Below are 25219 nucleotides of genomic sequence, written 5' to 3' on the forward strand. Positions count from 1 at the left end.
TTTTTTCAATTGGCTCAAAGTAAAAAAGAAAATTGCCAACGACCAAATGAAAGAAAGGAAATGTATCCGCTTATAAGCGACTCTGATCAATTCTCACTCCACTGATGCTGAGGAAGATCGCATGTGGAATCCTTCGCCGTCAGTCCTCATGTACACTTTCTCGGCAACGATACTACGCTGGCAACCTCGCTGAACTATCCGCTGCCCTGCATTCTTTCACCGCTACCGGCGACCTCTGCGGTGGCGCCGCCGCTCATGCCCGAATCATCATTCTTCATGATCTCGCGTCACGTTCCTTTTCTCTCTGGAACAAGCTCCTTAAGCTCTACCTGAATTGTGGTCAATCCAGGGTTGCTCGCCGGGTGTTTGATCGAATGCCCGAGAGAGATGTCGTTTCTTATAACACTCTCATCTCGGATCATATTCGCCGTGCTAGAGATCCCATTGAAGCCGTGCTTCTTTACTCACAGATGCTGGAGGAAGGAATGATTCCCAATGGCCTAACCCTGTCAGCACTGCTCTCAGGTTACAATGCTTGTAAGTATCCTTATGTACTGATGCAGCTTCATTCACATTCGATAAAATTTGGGCTAAACTCTGATGGGTTTGTTGGGGGAGCTTTGGTGAATGGCTACGAGAGGATTACCGGACTTGAGGATGCCGTTTGTGCATTTGAAGATATAACTGAATTTGATTCAGTCTCGTGGAATATAATGATTGATGCCTGTGCTTGCAGTGGCAACAAAGAGAAAACTGTCGCCATTTTCTTAAGAATGAGGTCGGAGAGTGGTGGCGTCTTCGATTGTTTTGCGTTGACGAGCGTCTTGAAAACTTGCTTGGAGAGGAGGGATTTGGAGTTGGGCATGCAGATTCATAGCTGTGCTTTGAAGTTTGGGTTGGACTTTGATACGCCAGCTGGAAATGCTCTAGTTACAATGTATTCTAGATGTGGGGAAGGCATCGATTCTGCAGTACGAGTGTTCGAGGGAATTCAGGAACCTAATATAATATCTTGGACTGCAATGATCGGTGCATTGGCGCAAAATGCTATGACAAAGGAGGTGATTAACTTTTACAGAAAGATGCTTAGAGAAGGCATTACGGAAAACGAATTTTCCTTTGCTAGCGTTTTGCCAGCATTCAGTGATTTGTCCAGTGTTGAACATGGGAGAATGGTTCATTCTAGAATATTGAAGTCCAAAGTTCAATCAGATGTTGGAGTGGGTAATGCTCTTATGGATATGTACTTTAAGTGTGGTAGCTTGGAAGATGCTCGCTTGGTCTTTCAAACCATGACAAGAATTGATGTAGTATCATGGACCATAATGATTTGTGGCTATGGTCAGCATGGGAAGGGAAGAGAAGCTTTAGGGTTGTTTGAATTGATGAAAAAACATGGATTTAAGCCTGATGGTGTTACATTCCTTGGTGCTTTATCAGCATGTAGCCATGGTGGTCTTTTAAATGAAGGGCTTGTAATTGTAGAGTCCATGGTTGATGAATATTGTATAAAGCCTAAGAAGGAACATTGCGCCTGTGTGGTAGATTTGTTTGGTAGAGCTGGAAGGTTGAAGGAAGCTGAGAGGTTTATAAAAGAAATGGGTATGGAATCAGATTCACTGGTATGGGAAACACTTTTAGGGGCATGTGAGATGTATGGAGAGATGGAGCTAGGAAAGAGGTCAGCTGATAAGCTTATGGTACTTAAACCAGGAAATAATGGTCCATATGTGTCTCTCTCTAATATTTATGCTGAACAAAAAATGTGGGAAGAGAAGAGTAAGCTGAGGCAGAGATTGGATGCTAGTGGGATGAGAAAGGAGGTGGCACAGAGCTGGGTTTGAGGTTTATACGTTTAATTTGCACAAGGGAAGGCAATTTTCTTCCTCTCTATACATGACACTTGCCACACTACAAAATAAATGGAAATGTGCTTTATGGTGACTAAGGTGGACAGTGAACAAAGATGCGTGACCTCTGGTTCATACATTGTTAAAAATCTTAAACTTTATTTATTTCATTTTTTTAGAAAATATTAATCAAATCATTGACTGTACATAACTGTGAAGGCAAAGGAACAAAGAATATGATGGAAGGAGAAATTATCTATTTTGAGGCTGATTTGTCATCTTTCATGTCGGTTTGAACAGCTCCGCAAGGCACAAAGGTACTGGCAATTCTTTCATTAATTTCTTCCTAAATAATTTTCTTTTTTCTCAAAAAAGGGCTCTTTTGAGTTCTAAACTTATCCTTTCAGCTTTTGATAACTAATAAGTATGGAGTATCCGTTCCAGAATTGTGATATTTTTGCACCCATACAAGCATATTTAAATATTTTAGTTTGTTGTACCTTTGCCATGTAAAGAGTGTAAGATGGAAATGACTTTTTGGCCTTATCTATGTACCATATTATGCAAGTATAGTAAGTTCAGTGCTCAGCAAGTTCTTCGATATTTTTTACTAATTCTTCAGTGTTTTTTTGCTCTTTTTTTGTTTATCTGGATGCTGGTGATTTTCAAGTTCAAAGTTAAAAAATACTAGGTAATTTATTGGCTGAATCAACTCGAGAATTCCTTCTGTTCTATGCTTGAATCATTTTAGAGAAGAGAAAATCAACCTTGATCATCCAATTGACAACTTGCAATAATAATTGTTTTTGTTAGGTTTAGCTGAGAAACCTGTCATTTCTATGAAAGTTGAATAGAAATAGTAGTTTGATTCAACTTTATCCAAATCTCCTTAAAAGAACAAAATGTTACATGACCCGGTTTTACAAACGGGTCGAAATCCCGAACCTGAAATTTTTGGGTCGGATTTTCATGTCGTGCCAAATATTGACACCCCTAACTATAACTCCCAAAGCTTTGGAAAATTTTGGGTCAGTAGGTTGTGTCTGTAGTGCTAGATAAGTAATAAAAAAATAAAATTTTCTATCCAATATTTTTTTATCATTTATCTTGCACGCATGGCACAAATTTGTGCCAATATATTTTTTTACCAGATAACTTTTAGCCAAATTTCTGTCATCATGAAACTTCTATACGTCATAAACATTGAAATAAGTCCTTTGTGTTCGACTTCATGAGCACTTAAATTAATGCTATGTGCTGCCTTTTTTACTTTCTAGTAATATTATTGCTACATTATTTAGATCTTGAAATATTTGTTATAAATATACCTTGTGAATTTAACTTTTCTTAGATTTCGTAACATCAATTTTGAGATAAAATGTTGCATGCTAGAAGATTCGTAATGATAAAATGAAAGTTTTATGTTTAGATTTACACGAAGATTTAGCTTGTGCACACATAAAAGAGAAGAATGCAAGCGGCAATAAGTGTCTGTGGAAAATCCAAAAAGGAGGAAAAAACTATGGAGGTTGGCCAAATCAAAATAATTTATTATGTACTTGAACTTATAGAAGTCATTCCTTCTCCACAGCTGGAGAGATGAGATAACAAAGTTGAGAAAACTTATTTGATCTCCTATAATAATGATTGTGAGAAAAATATACGAGGGAGACAACAACCAGGAGCGGTGGTAGGGTAATGAAAGTTGAGCAACGATTGTTAATCGGGCGACAAATTCCGGAGGGAGTATTCATGCAACGATGATCGGGGGATTGTGTTTGGACTTTGATGATCGGAAGATGTCATTCATGCAACGATGGTCATAGGACAACTATTATTGATGGCGATCTTCTATGTTGAACGTAAGACAGAGCTCTAGAGTTCTTCATATGTCTAAGTCTTTTTATCTGGACTCAATATCACCTTCATGTGAAAAATGAAAGCCTATTTATAATTTTTTGAGACATTCTAATAAATCTAGCCAAAGTTAAAAAAGGCTCATCAAACGACCTATATTGATCATATATCATTCTTTTAGCATGTGAGTGCCTGAAAGACCTTAACATTGAGTAATCTTGAGCTTGTTGGATTTATCTCATCAAGATGCTTAATTTGACTATAAGTATATAAGATTTGGAGACTATGTTGTCCTACAATTAATGTCCTGAAGTTTAAACAAATTTTCAAGTATTTGATTTGGGCTCATTTGGGCTTGGATCGAATCACCATTTATCTTGTTTGGTTCATCATATCAAGTCGTTCATTTCGACTATAAGTTTGCTGGAATTAGAGCTTCGATGGCTTTAAATTTTATTTCAAAACTTTTCAACACATATATTCCATTGAGATTCGTGCTCGGTTAGCTAGATTTTTTATGATATATATTATATCATTTGTCATCTATTTTTGAGCATCAAACCAATGTCATCTGAACATATATTAAATAGGCATAAAATTATAATTTTAGAATATTACAAAATGTGATCGCTCCTTGGAAACCAAAGTGGGTGTCTCCTCAAGGCCATGAACTAAGTGAATTATGTTTAATTATAATTTTAGCCTTAGTTGAAGTTGCCGCATCATTTGTGCAAAAATCAATGAAAATTTTGGCTTCAAATTTGTCAAATATGCTTGAAACTAGTTTTAAAAGCTTCATTGAGCTTGAAAAGTTCCAAAACGTAAATAAATAAATCTAGGGACCCCATAAACACCAATATAAGTCTATTTGGGCACAAATTGAGCACGGACTCTCGGTCCTTGGTGAGTGGAAAGTTAGCTGTGAGCAATGCACTCTACAACTCGTGTTTGGTGGATACATTATAAATTGAAGCTGTTGGGAAATAAGGAACTAGACTTGGGGATAAGATCAACGAGAATCTCAATATGCTGCACAAATTGAAAAGGTATTCTAACAATCAAAAGCATAAAATACACCTAATAGAGGAGAAGTTGCGATTGAAGGATCCATCTGAGTTACGTTACTGGAGCATTGTACCATTCGTGTACTTTGAGTTGTGATTTTTTATTGTTTTAAAGCATGGATATCTTCCTTCTTAGGCTTTTATGGATAAGAGCATCACGACACTTTAATCAAGTTTGCTAGATGGTATTAGACTTATGTTGGCTAGAAACAATGTCATAAGAAAATTATATCTAGCCCAATAAGAGTTGACAATGGTGGACTGAGAGAAATCAATCAGGAAACATGGGCAATTCCCTCCCTTAGATTATTCAAACAATTTTTTAGAAGAGGATCAAAGGAGAAGAACTTAGCCTGAGTTGTTGTACCCCATCAAATAAATGGATGTATAAAAAATAGCACTATTTCTTTTCTAATTGCTTAAGCTCACTTTTCTCTCTTTTTAATAATAAAATTCTTTGATTGAGATTGTTTCTCTGTGTTGAAATTTTTCTATAGGATAAGGATAACTACTTAGAATGCTATTAATTAATAGATGCCTGGTCATAGACCATTGCACGTTATAAACATATGATATTGATGAGAAGTGGATCAAACATTTCTATCCCATAAATTTTTCTTTGACTGAATTTTGTGGATCCAAACAAAGTTATAATAGTTTTCAGGGCATTGAGATTTCTGAATGAACAATGTACCTATAATTAATTACATCTTAGGGATACTCGAGAAAACTCTTGATTAAGGACTATTGCTTGTGCTTAACTTATATTTATTCATTTGGATATACTTATCCCTTCCAATATCACAAAGGACTGTTGTATGACTCAAAGATAGGAATAGAGGCATTTTGGCTTTAAGTGAATGGAGATGGTTCTTTAAAGATTAATTAAAACCTATTAGTGCGGTCACCAAACTCAAATAGCTCATTAATGGCTTGAGGAGATGTGAAGGGTGAATCCTCAACAAGAATACATAATTTATAGATGAATTGCTTGTTCCTCATGTGCATGTATGACTAAGTGAGTAAAAGCTAAAAATAACCCACCGACTATTAATAAATATCCAATTTAGTCCAAGAGTTTCGCATTACCCAATTTTAATCCCTCGATTATTAGAAATTATCCAATTTGGTTCCTCATTTAAATTTTTCGTTAAAATTAGACGAAGAAGCCCATAAGCATTTGGTTCTTTAAGGTATTTTAGGAGAATACTTCTTTATGTAATCCCTCGCCTTCCCGTTATAATTTCTTGGAGATGGAACTGGAGATCGAATGGTGCGTGGGGGAAGGCTTGCAGCTACAAGCAAGGTGATGTGTTGCGACATTTAGGGACCACGAGTATGATGACCGGCTATTGCAAGCAAGATGCTGTGCTTGGAGATGACGTGCACACGCTACTAGCCACTCTCACCTCCATCAGTTTTCTCGTCATCACAGACGGTGAGAACCTAAAGAGTTCGGTCCTTACACCTATGCTCTGGCATGTACTTCTCATCGCACTTGAAACATAACCCCTTAGCCCGCTTCTCCTGGATTTCCTTCTCAGACAGCTTCTTGAAATTTCCTCCAGGCCCACCTCCTCCAATCCTCTCCTTTGGTGCCTCTCGTGAACCTCCTAGTGCAGCTCCTTTGGGAGCTAGAAAAGTAGTAGTCATCTTGTAGGATCCCCCAGAGCTACTGCCTCGAGCCCCCCTTTCTAGATGCTTATGGTCCTCCACCAGTTATGCCAACTCCATGACCTCCCCCAAATTGCGTGGTCTCATCACTCTAACGGCTGCTCTGATCTCTGGTTTGAGCACCTTAATGAAGTTCCTCTCCAACACGATCTCAGAAAGACGATCCAACCTGCTCTCTAGATACTCAAATCGATCACGGTACTCTGCCATCGTCCCCTCCTGTGTCAAGAAAAGAACTGCTCGTAGAAGTCTCCTCCCCTACTGGTTTAGAAACGCTCTAGTAGACAGTTCTTGAACTCTCTCCAGCTTCGAATGGGCCGCCTCATGTCCCGCCATTGGTACCACGCTAATGCCTTCCCTTCCAAACACAGTCATGCAGTTGTCAGTTTCTCTTCCTCTATCAACGCATTGACTGCAAAGTACCATTCCATCTTGTAGATCCAGTCATGAGCATCCTCGCCCTCAAAGATGGGCATCTTCAATTTCCTTACCCTCGAGTCGCCCTCGTTTCCCCTAATTCCTCCATAACCTCCCATTCTCCGAGGGGGAAAAGCTTCCCAGTGGTCACGATCTTCCCTCCGACGATTGTACCCCTTCCTTTCCTCGTATTCCCCTCTTCTCCTTTCATCTTCAGCGCCTCGACGATGGAATTCACCTCTTCTCCCTAAAAATTCAGCACCTCTTCTCTCATAACCCATGCTCATCTCCTCCCTAGAAAGTGGTTCTAGCGGAGGCATTCTATCATTCCCCTCAAGAATCTCCACTTCTATATTCTCCCTCCCCCTAAATGGGTTCGGGTTCCCGCATCTCCCATTGTCATCGGTGGCTTCCCTTACTTCCGATGTCGTCGGATTTTGTTTTCCCTCTAACATCTTCTTCATCATTTCTTTGAAGGCGGTAAACCTCCCATCCATCTTTTCATGGATGGAAGCGAATTGGTTTTGAAAATCAGCGGTTCTTTCTTCCAAATCAGTCTTTAGTTGGCCGATTTATCCCTCCAATATTTCCACTTTCCTTCCGGCCATCTTCCCTCCCAAGGTTGCCGAGAAGATATCTTTCAGATGAAGGTTCCTTGCTGAAATTTCGGAATTTTAGCCGCTGATGGTCCCAAGACAATGCTCTGATACCAATTTGATAGGAAATACTTAAGTTCGCAAGTAACCACAAGGGTAATACTTGAGTTCACAAGCAAACCAATCAAGAATCGGCAAAAATAGTGAGGGCTGATTTCGAGGAGAAATCAGCAAGAATAACGCCAAAACCTTTGTAGTTTAGAGAAGAAAAACACTAAAGAAACTCTTTAATTCAAATAACAATAAGAACGATCAAGCAAGATATAATTTCCTTCAATTCAAGAGGAAGGAAAACTCTCCACAATCTCTAGCAAGGCGTAGAGACCCAAACAAACCCTAGATCTCAAAATTTCATCTAATCTCCAGATGAAGCCCTAATTCTATCATTAGTCCCTAATTAAAGTTAAAGGAGTGTTACAAATTCCCTAAACACCCTTTCAATTCAAAATTTCCCTCCCAAAATTGGATTTAAATCAAATTAGGCCCACAAGGTCCCCCCCCCCTCTCTGTTACGCTGGTTCCGCCGGCCATACACGAGGTCCAGCCAGCCTAACATTCTTCTCTATTGTACATCTTCAACAGCACATGAAACTTAACAAGCTGTTGCTTGAAGTTAAAATATTAAAATCTCTCTCTCTCTCTCTATAGCACCATTATCTATTCCTTGCAACATTTCTTATATGTATGAAAACCAAGGCTTATTCCTACAAAAGAAGGACAATTGCCCACAAAAAAAAACACAGCCAAATGTTGACAAAAGCCCTGACTGGTGAGCCGTTCTCTCTGAAGAAAAAATTCCTGTTTTTAAATAGATGAGATTAGGCTCTGTTTCTAGTAATAGAATTGTAATTCCAAAAATTTTAACTCAGTCAAGCATTCCTGGCGTTAAAATACTATTGACACTGACAACCAATCTTCTTCTCTCGTGACTTTCTAGCGTACTATAATAAAGTTTTTTAGGCTTTCCGTCAAAATCCTATAAATAGACATTTCATCAAACGCAAACACAATGCGTCTTTGACGATTAGACGAGCTTTACAATCAAAACCACCGCACCCAACGTGTGCAACATGACTAGCAAACGGTACTCAACTACCGCTTCACCCACCCCCGCTAATAATCCAGTCATTGCGTCCTCTGCACTTAGCCTCTCATGCTCGCGCTGAAGCTAAGCTTTCCAACTTTTACTCTTTTAAAAGAAGGTAACGACCCCAGAGGAGTACTAGCCACTTGATCCTTGCTTCAGTTACACAGCATAGTTAAACTTAGAACCAAAAATAATTTAAATTTTGTGTTGGTTTGATCTCTACTTCAGGTGATTGAAAACTATTTGTAATACTTCAATCTGAGAGAAAAAATAACTACTTTCATTTTCACATATAGCTAAAAAAGAAAGTAGAGAGAATAATTTTAACAGCAATTATATTTTCCCTTAATATGTATTTAAACTGATTTCATATTAATTTTTTATTTGACAAGCATGTCAACATCTTTTCATCAATAGATAAATATTCATTCTCCTCATTTCTCTACTTTGCTTGGCAGTGGAAGACTTTCTGCGTTCGGTCAATTTATATAGAATAATTCGATTACAAAGGGATCTCAAAAGAGTTGTAGCCTAATAGGTACTTGAAAGTGATGCAGTTGCTTTGACTATTGAATGATACCTATGAATTAGATGATCGGGCCGAGGTTGCTCCATCTTCCTCCTGCTCTCCTTTTCCTAATGCTCCACGCCTTGAGTCATTAAAGCCTTAACAAATTCAGATGGCCTCAATTGGCCCGATCGCTTTACGCATTGGCACTTTCAAAAGTGATCGTCTTTTAGACTGCAAATGGAGGCTCTCAGATGCATATTGATTTTGTTCTTTGAAGCATGTATTTTTAAGATTTAAATGAATAAGACTCAGAATTAAAAATGAGGAATTTGATAATAGTGACAAAAAAAATTGCATTTCATCATCTATTTTATTTTAATTTTGGGGCAGGTTATGGGATTGCATCATCAATTAGATAAGCAATTATGTCATGCAATATTAAATGAGGAATTATGGGGAATATAATATTTTTCTATTTTAAATTATATTTTATGCATAATTTGAAGTCAAGATTCAGAATTTTGAAATCTGAGGACGCAGATTTTAACCATTTGATCCAGAATGGATAGCTGAGATCAGTTTTGTAAGAAGAGCATTATTGTATAGTTTTGCTTTGCTGCTACTGCTAGTCTATCGGGCCTACAAATAAACCTAACGCCTAACCAGCATTTTCCTTGCAAAGCACTCGGCCTCCCGCTGGTTTCTTTTGAAAAATAACAGAAATTTCTCCTACTGGAATGGGGGAACTCCTAGTCCTCAAGCCCTAATCGTCCTTGCGGATTTCGATCATTCCCGAAATCCGGGAAGATGTTACTAGGATGTTTAAATAATTACAAGATTTCGTCCATTTGATGCCTAAATTTGTTACTGTTCTGGCATCGACGGAAATGGTGGAGATCTCAACTCCTTGCGGCCGCTTACAGTTCCTCCAGCAGCGGCGGTGGCTTCCGGTGACGCTTCCTTGTCCACTTACCATCTTCACCGGGATGTGGATACTTGTGTTTTGCTCTATCTTTGTGTGGCAGAAGAGCTCCTTCGATGTGGTTCGGTTATTCGGCCACACGGCACCTATGGAGGGTTTGGTGCCGAAGTTGCGGCCGATGGTGTTGAATCTATCGGATTTTGGGGCGGTAGGAGATGGGCAGACGCTTAACACGAAGGCGTTTGAGAGCGCGGTTGCAGCGATCTCGCGGCTTAGAGGAAAAGGTGGTGGGCAGCTCAACGTGCCCGCAGGGCGGTGGCTCACTGCTCCTTTCAACCTCACTAGCCACATGACGCTCTTTCTTGCAGAAGGCGCAATTATTCTCGGGATTCAGGTAACTAGAGATTTTTTTTTTTTTTTTTGAAGTTCTATTTTTTGTGTTCCATACATAACATACGGTTATGTTACATTAACTTTCCTCTAGGGGTGTGAAAAACTTTTCCTCGAAAAGCTGAATAGGAATAGTTGGTGTCCATGAAATTGGCGGTAATGGAATAGGCCCCTGTCTTTCTACGAGTATACTTAGAAGTAGAAGACACCATAGTTTGATGGTTGTGAAGGTGAGTGATTAATGAGGCTGTCGGTGAATAATCAACTTATAGAGAATTTGAAAGCTTCAGAGCTATGCATTAACAAGCATCAGATCAATAACATAGATAAGACTCCCACGAAGTATGTTTATGGTGGTGGCGGCATCATGAAGTGATCTAGAGAAACATGGGAACATGCAATCATATAAGAAATTGAGCAGAATTCTGTATAACCGTCTTAGTTGCTGGTGAAAATAAAGACATCTCCATATACCTTCTATGAGATGCCCCTTAAAAAGGAGAGGGAGACTACCCACCCATAAATCACCACCTCTTTCTCTTCTCTCTTTTTTTTCAATTATTATTAAAAAAAAGGGAGAAAACAAATTTCTTGGAACCACCACCCCTTAGTCCCATTTGAAATATGAGAGAGAGAGAGAGAGAGAGAGAGAGAGAGAGAGAGAGAGAGAGAGAGAGCTCCACTCCTAAATGCCCCTTACATGAGGGTTTTTAAGAAGCCATTTGAATACAATGTCGAAGCATTGTCAAAATGATGAAATATTAGACAACTCTTTCGAAGTTAGACTATTTCGCTGATCTTTTTCAAACCCAATGATAATGAAGGTTGGCTTGCTCAAGAACTCTAAGCCCTCATTTGCTTGCTTTTGCATCAAAAATATATTTAGAAAATGAGAGTTTTGTTTTCAGCTACACATATATGCAGAAATAAAATCAATATATCTGAAATAATTTGGAAAAGGTCTGTGGAGTTTAAAGTGAATATTGATTTCTTTTGTTTCCTTAACCAAATGATGAATCTAAAAAACTACATTATTTCTTGAAACATTATTTTTACATTCAAGTTGCCAAATGTGGCCTAAAACAAATTTGAGGCTGCATAAACTCATTTTAGCGCGGTCACATATATTTCTCACAGAGACAAGTTTATTTATGGAGAATAGTATGACCTTAATAGATTCCACCATATGAATCTTCCCTTGCTTCCTTGCCCCAATTTAATCCCCCCTTTGCACTTCTCCCGCAAGGAATCTAAAGTAACAATAATCAACAACGTCAAGCGAATCTAAAGTAACAATAATCAACAACGTCAAGCGACTACAATGAGCAACGAGAGTGTTGATGGGAATCTATAGTGATGAGCTCTCCCAAGAGTCATGCCATAAATTTGAGAGAAATAAAGGAAAGATATATCATAGAAATGGGGGTTCAAGTTAGGCCAAGGAATTTTTTTTGTCAATTTTCAGGTAATATTTGTTGATAATAAGTTATCTTTTGACGTATTTGCCCCTGCAAATTTAGCAGTAAAAAAATCATGTCGGAGAATATGTTTCACAAATATAAATAAGCCTCTAAATTTGAGGATTTTCCTATAAGTCACTATTTTTCTATGGTGGTTGTTGAAGATTAGAATATGAAATCTGAGTGATATCCCTAAATCCATTTTTGAAAAGGCTCATTAAGTGTGGATCCCAAAATCAATGATTCTATGAGCAACAACTAAAGTGGTCGACACTCTAGGGAGATCTTTTGCCCTAAAAAGGTGGTAGTGATAACTTCAAAGAATGCCATCAAGAATTAAACACTATAAAAGAAGAGAATTTGGGCCAAGATCATGCAACCAATGATGTTATAATGCATTAGTGATCACCAAAAATTCATTGGATGTGTCATTCTAAGGTCAAAGATGAGAAGACAAGAAGAAGAAGAAGAAGAAAATACAATGACTATGGTAGTGGTTTATATGGTTGTCATAGCATCAACTAGCCCTATGATTATTTAAATTGATCGCATATAGCCACAACCCCTCTTCTTCTTGGAGAGAATCCATCGCAAGATCAAGGGGAACAACTTGACTCTTCCTCCGGAAATGAGGAGGTAGAAGAAAAAGAAGAAAACAATTTTTATGACACTGTATTATGCCATATACAACAATAAGTGCAATGACAATGAAGCCAAAGACAAAGAAGCCTCTCTAATAAACACCAAGATGAATAAAAAGATGGTATAGATGAGTATGATGATACAACTTTTTGCAAAAAAAATGTACATCTATAAATTTTGCAAATATCTTGTCCATTAGTGAGCCTTATCAGACAGCCAACAATGCACAATACAACATTGTACCTGGAGTTTCTTGAGTCCAAAATCCCTTGAGAAGTAGGTTAGAAGCAAGCTTGGGGTAACTCAGCCTTCTACCTAAAACAATCAATTATTTGACAACAACTAAACTAGACATTCTTATCGGTGAGTTGATCAAGGAGATTATAGCTTTGGAGCAAGCTAAAAGCTGTTTAGTAAAGGTCGTTCATATTCAATTATTCAGTGCCAAATTCTACACCTTCAATGGAAACAACTACCCAAGATGGCAAATGACCCATTTTAAGGCAACCTATAACAACACGAAGCATGTTTACTCTACTCTTCAATTGATTCATCAATAATCTTAACAAGATTACTAAGTGATCATCCATCCCATTATCTTGAAGGATTGGCTTGATCAAAAAAGGCCCAAAGAGGTTGATCAGAGGAATAACTTAAAGCATTGTCCATATCACTAAGTGATCATCCATCCCATTGAAGATTGATGTCTTAAAGGATTGGCTTGATAAGAAGTATAGGAATGGAGATGAGGAAGGAGGACGAAGGAGAGGGATGAGCGAGAAAGAGAATGAAAGAGAAGTATCTAGTTAGATGAGGTGTGAGAGAAATATGTGAGGTGTGCAATACTATATCTTTGAATTAGTAGACCTATATCTCTTAATACAACCGTGAATGTAAGTAGATCTCACCGAACAATATAAATTATGTGTTTATCTTTTGTTGTTTTTCTCTGCATGCATTGTTTATTTCTCTATTTTGTTTATTATTGTGCCCAGGCACTTATTTTTCTCCCAACATAATCAATATCCTAGCATTTTATGAATGAAGGTATAGGGTGGCTTTGGATTTCCCTTTATAGTGTTTTTAAATTAAACAAGTTGAGTAATGTTGTATTAGTGTTAACACATTGGATTTCATGGCCTTTTATAAAGAGAGCCTGGTGAACTCTAACAGCAATGATTTTTCACCAATACATATTGAACTTAAAAGATAGCCAGGACGGTGACTAATTAACTAAAGAAAAGTTCATCATTATCATATTCTTCTTTTTCTTCGCCATCATCTTCATCATTACCAAGCCTCCCATACTTTTGCTTGGCTCATGTAGGTATCGCTTAGTTTAGTAGCTAGTTATATTGTTTTGTCATGGATGCTGGCGTCTTCTTTTTTACTCATAATAAGGAAAGAAATTCAAAGAGAGGATAAGTATAACTAAGGGGGAATAAGTCAAATTATATACTCACATTAAATGATAATTTTTAATATCGCTTTATAATAAGCATTATATGTTAAAACTACCCTTTAAAATGGAGCATATACATCTATTAGCTTCAAGTTGCACATAACTGCATAAGAGAGAAAATGGGAGAGGATTTAGAGCTCTGGTAAAAATATCTATCACTTTTTCTGAATTAGAAACATGAGTAATAATTTTTTTGGAATGTATTAAATCCCGTGAAATGAAAATCAACCTCGATGTGTTTGATCATTTCATTAAACACATGATTACTGATAATTCATACAGTTATAAAATAATCACAATATAGAATTATAGACTCATATGTTGGAAAATCAAATTCTACTAATAGAGTTTTGGCCCACATTATTTAACATGTGAGTGGCTCCATTTTCCACTTCAACCTGGGATTTGGTTTCAATAGTTTGTTTCTTATCCTTCTAAAATTACCTCCTATAACAATACAATACCAAAAAGCTAACTTCCTATCATCAAATGGCCCCACATAATCAAGAGAAGTGAATAATTCAACGTTTAGTTGTCCAAAATGAGTATATAACATCCTTTTCTTTGGAGTTTTTTTTAAGTATTTGAGAATGTAAAGAGAATGTAAAGAGCACCATTCCAATGGTTTTTTTTTTTTTTTTTTTTTTGGAGTTTAGCATTTGTTGACTTACGACCCCAACAAAAAAAGAGATTTACGATCATGTAATGCCAGATGAATTAATGCTCTAATTAATTTTCAATGCTAAGATGGATAATCATATGGCTAATTTATCCAAATGGATGACAATTGGTTTGCACCTTAGAAGTCAAATTTCTTCAAAAAGATCAGTAGCATATTTTATTTGAGATATAAAATTTGATTTTTGTTATAAGCAAATTCAATCATAAGAAGTTATTGTGTCTTAGATATTTACTAATGAAACAATTTTATAAGTAGTGTTTAACTTTAGTTATACCTTCTTTATCGCTCACAGTGAATAATATATCATCTACATAAACATCTAGTATAATTGAGCCTGTTGTTGTATATTTGATAAAGATCGAATGATTCACAATAGTGCTTTGAAGGACAACTTTTGCAGGAACTTTTCAAAATTTTATGAACCGTACTTTTGGATTCTACTTAAGCCTATAAATGGCATTCCTTACTAGGCATATGCATTTCTCCTCCTAAGCTGCATATCCAGGAGATTGCTTTATATGTAATGCTTCATTTAGAGCACCATAAAAGGTGTTATTAGCATCTATTTGCAGCATAGGCTAACCCTGATTAATGGTCATAAAGAGTATAATTCTAATAGAGTTAAGTCTAGTGATCGGAGAAAAAAAATCAATTTCCATAGATTAGAGTAAAATATTTGGGATTAGTCGAGCTTTGTTCTAATCAATGGAGCCATTATAATGAAATTTGCCAGTGAAAACCCATAGGCAACCAATTCTTATATATTTTTACCATTACGAACATTTATCTCAACATATATAGCCTATTTCTATCCTGGATGTTGTAGTGCGTATAGGTATGACTTTAAATATAAATAACAGACAAAGATATGGAAAATTAATGATAGGATTGAGATAGTGTTAAGCTCCTATACATTCCCTTGGCTGCAAATATAATACAAAAACAAGGTGAAAATGGATCAAGAACTCAAAAAAAACAAACTTATCATAATAATTCAAACATCATATTGTGCCACCGACAAGGAAGGAAGAAGATAGCATCAAAAGACAACCTATATGATGTACAAATTCAGCCAAAGGATCCAATAAATGTGCAATACAGTAGCTGGTCCATAAACCGATCTAAGGATTGAACCAACCCACGGTTTTTCTAAGAACTGAACCCATAGCAACCAGTCTACTATTGTAACTTGGTTTATTAATTGTTTAGACAGTCTGTCCCCTTTTAAACCACATGTGCAAACCTATAAATGACCCCATTTGCTGTAATTTTGGTTTAGGAAATGAAAATTATATTTCTTATTTTCCCTCTTCTCTTATCTTTTCTCCTCGTTCTTCTCCCCAAGGAGTCCACACCTATTCAAAAGGTTTCCTAACCTTCTTGATTCAATCAAGAAGCATATCGAATAGATGGTCAAAAATCATGAAGGAGTAAATAGGATGATAAGCAATTTTTCATTTACCTCATCGTAGTGTAATGGAAAGGTGTGAATCTTAAGGCATTCTCAGAGGATCATTAGTATAAGTAGATGGGAGAGTAGGTGTTGCAATAAGATCTTGTCTAAGTCTTCTAGAGTACACATATAGAGAAGGAGAGGTAGGGAGCAAAGTATGAGGACAAAGAACAAATGGTGATGATTTTGAAGTTGTGGTAACAAAGATAAAGGGTATTCTCATGAAATGTGGCGTCAACTAAATTGTATGGATGTTTGGCAAAATGATCGTAACATCTATATCATTTTTTAGTTCGACAGTGCCCAAGGAATATACAATGAGTTGCATTGGGAGAATTTATCATTTGGATGAAATATATGAGTTAAGCAAATGCAACCAAACACTCGGGGAGCAAGAGAAAAAAAATGGGTAGATTGTGGGAAATTATATTAATGACAATTGATTGTTGTGAAGTGCAGAAGGGACCAGCCTAATAAGATAATAGGTAATTAGGACTGCATCTCCCCAAAATTGTCAGGTTATATTCATGTGAAGCTTGAGTATCTGATGGCATATAATGTAAAAATATCAGAAAGGTGAGAAAGCAAGGTGCAAAGACAATTCATGCCCTGGGGAAGATCCACTAAACTAGGAGGTGGGAGGAAGGAATAACAATGGCTAAGGCTGATCTAAGCTAGTACCTTGTTATGGGGGACAATTGCATGATCTTATTCCTTGAAAAAAAGTTTATTTATAAGTGCATATGATGAATACAAAATAAAAGAGAAAATAAATATAATTAAGAAAGAATAAATCTATTTATATACTCTCCCGATTTAATGATTTCTTAATATTATGTCCTGGTAATCATCATATGCTAACAGAAACATTTATTTTTCATGGAATTGTTTTCTTTGTGGTATTTTTTAAGGACCTTCATGCATATTTTCTCTATACTGTGTTATGCTTATCTACTCTTGACATGCCAGATTTCATTTTCTTCTACATGTTGGCTTATTCGATTAGCATGAATATCATTGTTATTTATTGTAGTTGAATGTTCATACCAATTACCAAGACATTGTGGTTTTGTTGGATTCATAATGTTCACTTCCCAGTGGGTAAAGGATTGAATCATCTTTATTTATCTGATGACTTGCTCTGATTACTTGCTCTGTAACAGGATGAGAATTATTGGCCACTAATGCCTCCCTTGCCATCGTATGGGTATGGAAGGGAGCATATAGGACCTCGATATGGAAGCCTGATCCATGGGCAACATCTTAAAGACGTTGTCATTACAGGTTGGAGAAGCAAAAAATCACTCTGTTTGAATCCGTTTTTAGATAAAAGTTAAATTTTTTTAAGAGCGGAAAATAATAATCAGCAAAGAAAATCAAGACGAAAAAAAAAATGGCTTTCACCAACGAGTCAACTTATCGGAAACATGTGATAACCATCCTGACTAGTTTTTTTTTTTTTTTTTTTCCACCAAGAATTTTGAATCTGTACTTCCATTCTGGTTCTCAATCTTGCAGTATTTGAGTAGAGTTCTATACTGTGTCATTACTTAAAATTGCTCAACTAAATACTATCTTCAATAATTACTGGACAGGACAAAATGGAACCATTGACGGGCAAGGTCAATTGTGGTGGATAAAATACAGGAAGAAGCTTCTCAACTACACAAGAGGACCCCTATTGCAGATCATGTGGTCTAGCGACATTGTGATCTCCAACATTACACTACGTGATTCTCCTTTCTGGACAATTCACCCATATGATTGCAAAAATGTAACCTTGTCAGGTCTTACCATCTTGGCTCCAGTTACTGGCGCTCCCAATACGGATGGGATCGATCCAGGTAACCATTGCCAACATTTCTGTCTATCACTTAGCTCTTCAATTTAGAGAAATTATCAAGATTCGGACACCAGATAGAGAGAATCATTCGGATTCTCTGTCTATAATAAAAGTGCAGTCAAAACAGAGATACTATAGCAGCTGCGCTTTGACTGTACTTTTACTATAGAGAGAGAGAAATCCACATGATTCTCTCTATCCTGTGTCAGCACCTAATAATTTGCCCCTCAATTTATTAGTTGGTCAAAAGTATAAAATTATGTTTCTAGATATCTCTCTCTCTCTCACACACACACACATTAATGCCTGAAATTATACAATTGCCAGATTCCTGCGAGAACATGGTAATCGAGAACAGCTTCATTTGTGTGGGAGACGACGGCATCGCCATCAAAAGCGGCTGGGATCAGTACGGCATAGCCTACGGCCGCCCCTCCACCAACATATTAATCCGCAATGTCACTCTCCGATCCGTCGTCAGGTTTACATATTCTCAACCCCAACAACCTTTAAGAACCCTCCCAATCCTGAATTTCAGTGTCTCACTTCTCTCCATTACCAGCGCGGGGCTGTCAATCGGCAGCGAGATGTCGGGCGGCGTTTCAAACATAACGATAGAAGACATTCACGTCTGGGAATCGCGACGCGGCGTCCGCATCAAGACCGCCCCTGGCCGCGGCGGCTACGTGCGGGGTGTAAGCTGCCGGAACCTTACCCTCGACAATGTCCGCGTGGGCATTGTGGTTAAGACCGACTACAACGAGCACCCGGACGCCGGCTACGACCCTCGCGCCCTGCCGGTGATCAACGGGCTTTCGTTCGTGGGCGTGCACGGGCGCGGGGTGCGCGTGCCGGTGCGCATAAGTGGCAGCGATGAGATTCCGGTGCGCGGGGTGACGTTGAGGGATATGTCCGTGGGTATAAGCTACAAGAAGAAGCATATCTTCCAGTGCTCGTATGTAGAGGGACGTGTTTTCGGGTCTGTCTTCCCGGAACCCTGTGAGAACTTCGACCGCTACGACGAACAAGGCCGTCTTGTGAAGCGGTCTACCAACCAGAACGCCACAGACATCGACTACGGCTTTTGAAGGGGGCCAAGACTGAACGCGTGCTTATGGAAGAAAGCTGGATCAGTATATTTTTATCAAAATTTGATTTGAATGAATCTCAAAATTATTAAATTTATCTTAAGATGAATGTATTATAAATATTAATTAAATATTTATATATTACATTCATCTTAAAATATATTTGATGATTTTAAGATTAATTCTGATTAAATTTGATTAAAATATTATGATCTAATTTTGTGCAGAATACATACGGTATGTGATCTATCATCTTTGCTTTTGTTTTTTTTTTTTTTTCAAAATCAATATGTATCTCAATTATTACATATTTATAGAAATATTTTAATATTTTTATTTATAATAATATCATTTAAAATTGAATAAATATTATAAATTTTCAATTTTTATTTTGAATAATTTATTAAATATGCTATAATTTAATTGTATCACCCATAAAGAGTTTCTATTGTTTATTTCAAGAATTTGATTGTTGATTTATTACTAAAAAGAATTTTTATGATATGCATGTAAACAAAAAATTAAGAAAAAAAATTGCACTCAATAAAACTTCCTTTTATATGACATGGTCTGAAAATTTAAGCTACATTATGATTTTTTAAAACCAATTAGTTTTTTTTATTTCTCAGTAAATTATCTGACTACACATAAGAAATCAGTGCTTCTTTCATAATAAACAACAGAATATAGCAATTAATGATAATATTTAGCATCATACAACACCTAAGAAATCAGTGCTTCTTTCACAACAAACAAGAGAATATAGCAATTAATGTTTAATCAAATTTAAAAACTCCATAGGATTAATATTTAGGTTTTGCTAGTTACCGAGAATATGGTGTGATTTCTCAGAATTAGATCAAAAGATTTTTGTATGAGCAATTTGTGGTTTAGTCAAATTGATTCATGGAAGATTCAGATATGTATATTGACCTGAAAAAAAAACTCTAAATTAAACGGATATTTTAGCAAGCCCTAATTTTTTGTGAGATTTTTTGCATGATGAAAAAAAAAAAAGAAACTTATAAGCTGTAAAGATCTTAAGCTGAGATGCATTAGTTATGCCAAGGTCTAAATGAGGAGAATGACGTATAAAGTGTATGTTTAAAATGAAGATATGAGGGTTGCAAACTCTAATCACTACTAGTAAATAGGCTTTTAGGTGCACTTTTTTATACTAAAAGTAACGGTTAAAACCGCTGCAAAAATCATTGCAATGGTTTCATGAATGTTAGAAATCCGTTGTATTTGTATTCGTTAGGAGAATCTTTTGCAGCGGTTTGCAAACTTTTTCAAATCTGGACATTGGCAACCATTGCAATTTTGAATTATAGCAGCAGTTTTGTAGCATAGCAATAAAAAATATAATGTCAAAAAATTAAATTTTGTGATCAAATTGCAAAAAACAATAAAACATTATACAAATATAAATTGAATGAATATTAATGGAATATAACTGCAAAAATCAATAAGACAATATCAATCATCATATATATTAAAGCAATACTGAATGCAAAGTTGAGGTCAGGGATGAAAGGTATCCCTAAAAGATTTAGGTGTACAAAAATCAGTATTAATCGCATTCAAAAGAAATATTTTAGCATTCATAGAATATCTAAATCAAAATAATTTATCCTTCAAATAGCAAAGTTATTGGCAAGATAAAAAAGGCCATAGAATAAAATGGACTTATTATTTCAAAAGAGAAGCAATTAGAAAGTGTCTAATGGAGTGTTTGGGGATTTTGAAAGTTTCTAATTCAAGTCTTTACATTTGAAGTAGAATCTCACTAAAGCTTGTTAAAAAATATTTCAAGTATATTGTAAGGTTTGTGAAAATCATAGGTGGAATTGAAAATAGAATAGTTTGTATAAGCCTATACCTACCAAAGCACCACTATCAAAAAACATTTTAAATTCCCAAGCAGATTTTTTTGAATTAGTAAAATATGTCATTAAATAAAAAAAGATTTTTTTTGCTGCCTTTACACAAAGGAAAAATCAAATATTTAACAGGAAAACCAGTAATATGATTAATAGACAATATAGGAGTTGTTTTCATATCTTGATAAGTAAAAAAATTATTGTTATTAGAATTAATCATTAGATCACTTTCCTCAAAAGATAAGAAGAGTAGAATAATTTCTTAAAAATACAAACATAAATTTAGAAATTAGAAGATTTTGGGCATTGAGATTGGAACTGTTAAACATTCCAAGCTTTAGATGTTCTCAAGACACATTTTTCCTGCTTCTAATTCATTATTTCAAAAGTTCTTACAAGAAATATAACCTTAAACTTAAAGAAATGATCTTAAAATTTACAATACCCAAAGAGTTATTTTATCTGAGTCTAATACTAAATTAACAATTTACAAAAAAAAAATTAAGTTTATCAAATCATGGCAATGCAATTTTGTAAATGAAATAATGAAAAGAATATATATATATATATATATATCTGTGTGTGTAAATGTTATAAACTAAAGCTCAACAGGAATGACCATAAATAATGTAAACCGTTCCATCCTCTTTTCTGGATGTTTTAGTAACATCAAAAGTTCACCAAATTGCAAATTTAGCAATTAACTAAAGCAAAACAAGAGAACTCAATAAAAACCTGTAAGGCAAAAAAATTAAGGTGAACTCACTCTGCAATCTCTAAAGAGATTAAATTTGTGTGGAACAGAAAACATGGAGATGAAACTTATGACACTTCGATCACTGCAACAAAAAAGATTGGTTACCCTTGACCTGCATATTGATAGCATCGCCGTGCTTTGATTTCAGTTGTAGGCTTTGGTGACCTGCTGGACTTTGTAAGCTCATTATATGTGGTTAAAATTTTCAGGTCCGAGCAAGGCAACTGGAATGGAGTTCGATCAGAATGTCAGACGAATCCTTTCACTATTGATATCTGGGGCATCACAAAGATTTTGATTGAACTCTTGGTTTTTCAAGGAAAGACTAAGTAAGATTATTCTGATTGAGCTTTTTAGGGCTTTCGTCGCTTAAAAAAAAAATTACTGGAAATGGCAAAAAGTTTTGGACCATTTCTCGATTTATGCAAAATAGAACCGGGAACGAACTAAGGAACCAACTTGCCACACTGACGAGATGGTTTAAGTCTAAATTTATCTCCCCTTGGAAAACTTCTCATCCTAAGGCCTCTAAATTTTGGAAATCCATTTGTCTCGCTTCTTATAGGATTAAAGGGTTTATTAGGTTTCATGTTGCTAGTGACAATTGTAATATATTGATGTTTTGGGATCCTTGGTGTGATGGCTGTGCTGTCTCTGATCTCATACAGCCTCCTTTTTCTTCTGGTTTGGCGGTCAAGGATTTTATCTCTGCGGGTGGTTGGTCTTTGCCTGCTCAGTTTGGCCATTTAGCCTTGGACCGTATTTCCTCTATACAAATTTATCACCAACCCCAAACCCCTATTTCCTGGATTGGCATTGATAAGCCTTGCTTTAAAACTTTCTATATGCAGTTTTATGCTGATACCATTAAGGTTCCTTGGTTAAAATTTGTGTGCCCCGGCACTATGCTCTGCGTTATTCTTCTTTTGTTTGGTTGGCCATGTTAGGTGGACTTAAAACGGCTGATGTCCTAGCTAAAAGAAATATTGTGATCCTTTCATTGTGCCCGTTATGCAGGAATGGGGATGAAAGCATTTCTCACTGTTTCTTTCAATGCGAATATTCTTTTAAGATTATTTCAGCTCTTCTCCCCTCCCTCCAGAACTTCCTGCCCATGCCTACTCTCCTGCAGGTCTTTGAATTTTTTGATGAGAAGCTGCAACTTCATACTTTTGAGAAGAATTTTGGGTTCTTTGTTGACTGTTGTGCCGTTTACCATCTGTGGCGGGCTCGTAATGACAGACGTTTTGCTACCTTTGATGTTTTGGTTTCTGTCACCATTAGGAAGATTAGATATGCAATTCATGCTAAAACTAGGAAGAATTTTGACCTGCTTCAAGTTTCCTTTCCTTCTTGTTTCAGTGCCTACTGAGATATGGTTGAGTTTTTGAATTGCCTGCTCGGTTTTGGTTTTGTTGGCTTGTTTGGCTCTGCTTTTTGGCTTGCGGGATGATTTGTAGGAACCAGGGAAGAGTGGCCTCTTCGATTGACCAGTCTTTCTGATGTTTTTTAAGCTTTATGTTTATGCTGTTAGTTCCTAATCTCCCGAGTCCAGGGCCTTGTTTGCCCCCCTTTTTTGGTTTTTCGTTTCTTCTCTTGTAATTTTTGGTTGTTTTTTGCCCCTTCTTTGTAAGGGTATAGTTGTTCTTGTAATCATTTTTCATTAATATACGGGCTTCGCCCTAAAATTCCCCCAAAAAAAAAAAATTTGCCACACTGGTTCCCACATCCCCACAACCCGACGACACCCACATGATCTTCTCTCCCATCACCAATCTCACCCGAATGAGCATCAAAGTTGCGTCAAATACTTAATTATCCTTGAAAAATAACTTTTAAAAACCTCATAAAATCCTTACCAATTAGTTGCTTGAAGATTGCTCGGAGACGAAGAAGAAGAGATCGGTGCAACTTCAAATCCGCAGCGACGACATTTTTTAAGACCTTGAGCTAGCAATGAAATAGGAAATGTGCGAGGACTTCGACGTCGGTGCGCGCGAGATGATCTGTGTGGAGAACAAACACTCTAGGGCTTTCGTTTTTGGGGATAACGGAGGAAGGTGAGTTTCATTCACGTTCAGTCATCTATTGAACCGAGCGGGCGACTGAGGTAAGTAGACAAACGAAAATACCGGTTAAAACCGTTGGGGAACGAGTAGTTACAATAGCGGCTTAGCTGCTGCTGCTACAACTTGTAGTGATAAATAATTAAATACCCATTTTTAGTGAATGTGTCAATGTTGTGTTGAAGAAAAATGTATTGATGGCTTAAAACAAATCTGAGCTAAGAAAAAGGAGATGTGCACATCTCTTATTCTCATGTTGCATGCTCATACAAACTTGTTGAGGTTGTGTTGAGCGCTAAGATGAATAGATCACACTCACTGATGTATCAACCATTGATGAGCTAACTAGAATATGAGCTTACATTCAAAGGCTTCTAATCTGATGCAGGTTGTGCTCATGCCACACAACTGTCGCATCATTGGGTGATTGGATAATGGAGATTGAAAGTGATGAAAGTGAGTAATTATATGTCAAAAATAGAAATAATAGTCAGAAATTAATCTAACCTGATAAATAAATAAATAAGATGTTCTTATTATAGAAGTTATATCTAAATAAATGTAATTGAATTATATATGAGTGGCCATTGAGCTTAATATCAAATTTGTAGCAAGTTGTTTGTTCAAAATAAATTAATTGTTCATGAATGTAGCCTAATTAACAACTTTAATGAACTTATATGAGTGTTAATGGAGCCGAATTCGAGTTATTCATCTAATGCATTAGAGAGAGAGAGAGAGAGAGAGAGAGAGGCGAGCATGCATGTGTAGATATGCTTTTGTACTTTTATTTAATATTCTAAAATTATTTTGTGCGGACGCCGAACGTTGTCTGGAGACCAACCAAAATGCGTCACATCACCTCTTCGCTTGGTACCGTGGTTCAGTACTGCTCGGTCCGGTACCGCTGACGCATTCTGGTTGGTCTCTGGACGGCATTCTGCGTCCGGTCTCCGCACATAATAATTTTTCCATATATGCATGCTGACAAAAAAAAAAAACTTTCTTACAGAGAATTCTCCTGCACAATAAAATTAATAAAATGTATTTTCTTATTATCTAGATTGACACGTGAGCCTCCTTCAAAGACTTATATGGCCTTTGGTTATGTTTGGTGGCTTCTCCGTTGGACGAAACTTGCGGCTGGTTTCTGGCAGTCTTTCTTCTTAAGCTGATGCTTTCTCAATTAATTGCTGCAGCTGTACGCATTTTCTATTTGGTTCAGGGCAAGCGAGAAAATTGCATGAGAGTTTGTGATTGTAAATAAGAATTTGATTAATGTACAAAAAAAATCAATTTAATTCTATTTTTCAGTAAGTGCATGAAATTTCTTCATTATGGATTTCTGCATATTATTTGAAGTAGAAGGGCCATTTTATTTTCTTATGAATTAATGTCTTTTATGTTTTCAATTTTCAGCAAAGTAGAGAATAATTATTAAGTTATGAAAAAGTA

At 36.5% G+C, this 25219-nt stretch overlaps 2 protein-coding genes across 3 annotated transcripts; both read left to right on the plus strand.

Moving 5' to 3' along the window:
• Positions 1 to 9803, plus strand: LOC110107206 (pentatricopeptide repeat-containing protein At4g33170). 2 transcript variants are annotated; one of them, XM_028692521.1, is made up of 2 exons: positions 1 to 2167; positions 9677 to 9803. In XM_028692521.1, the coding sequence occupies exon 1, from the start codon at positions 105 to 107 to the stop codon at positions 1842 to 1844; it is 1740 nt and encodes a 579-aa protein (XP_028548354.1). In that variant the 5' UTR covers positions 1 to 104; the 3' UTR covers positions 1845 to 2167; positions 9677 to 9803. The 2 variants fall into 2 exon arrangements, with proteins under 2 accessions (XP_028548354.1, XP_020693055.1); XM_020837396.2 differs by lacking the exon at positions 9677 to 9803 and adding an exon at positions 9064 to 9480.
• Positions 9796 to 25125, plus strand: LOC110107207 (probable polygalacturonase). The gene is made up of 6 exons (XM_020837400.2): positions 9796 to 10432; positions 17291 to 17411; positions 17723 to 17971; positions 18298 to 18451; positions 18533 to 19295; positions 24828 to 25125. The coding sequence occupies exons 1-5, from the start codon at positions 9968 to 9970 to the stop codon at positions 19056 to 19058; spliced, it is 1515 nt and encodes a 504-aa protein (XP_020693059.1). The 5' UTR covers positions 9796 to 9967; the 3' UTR covers positions 19059 to 19295; positions 24828 to 25125.
• Positions 25126 to 25219: the final 94 nt, after the last annotated feature.

This window comes from Dendrobium catenatum, unplaced genomic scaffold, assembly GCF_001605985.2.
Source record: "Dendrobium catenatum unplaced genomic scaffold, ASM160598v2 original_scaffold_218076, whole genome shotgun sequence".
Classification (NCBI taxonomy): Eukaryota; Viridiplantae; Streptophyta; class Magnoliopsida; order Asparagales; family Orchidaceae; genus Dendrobium; species Dendrobium catenatum.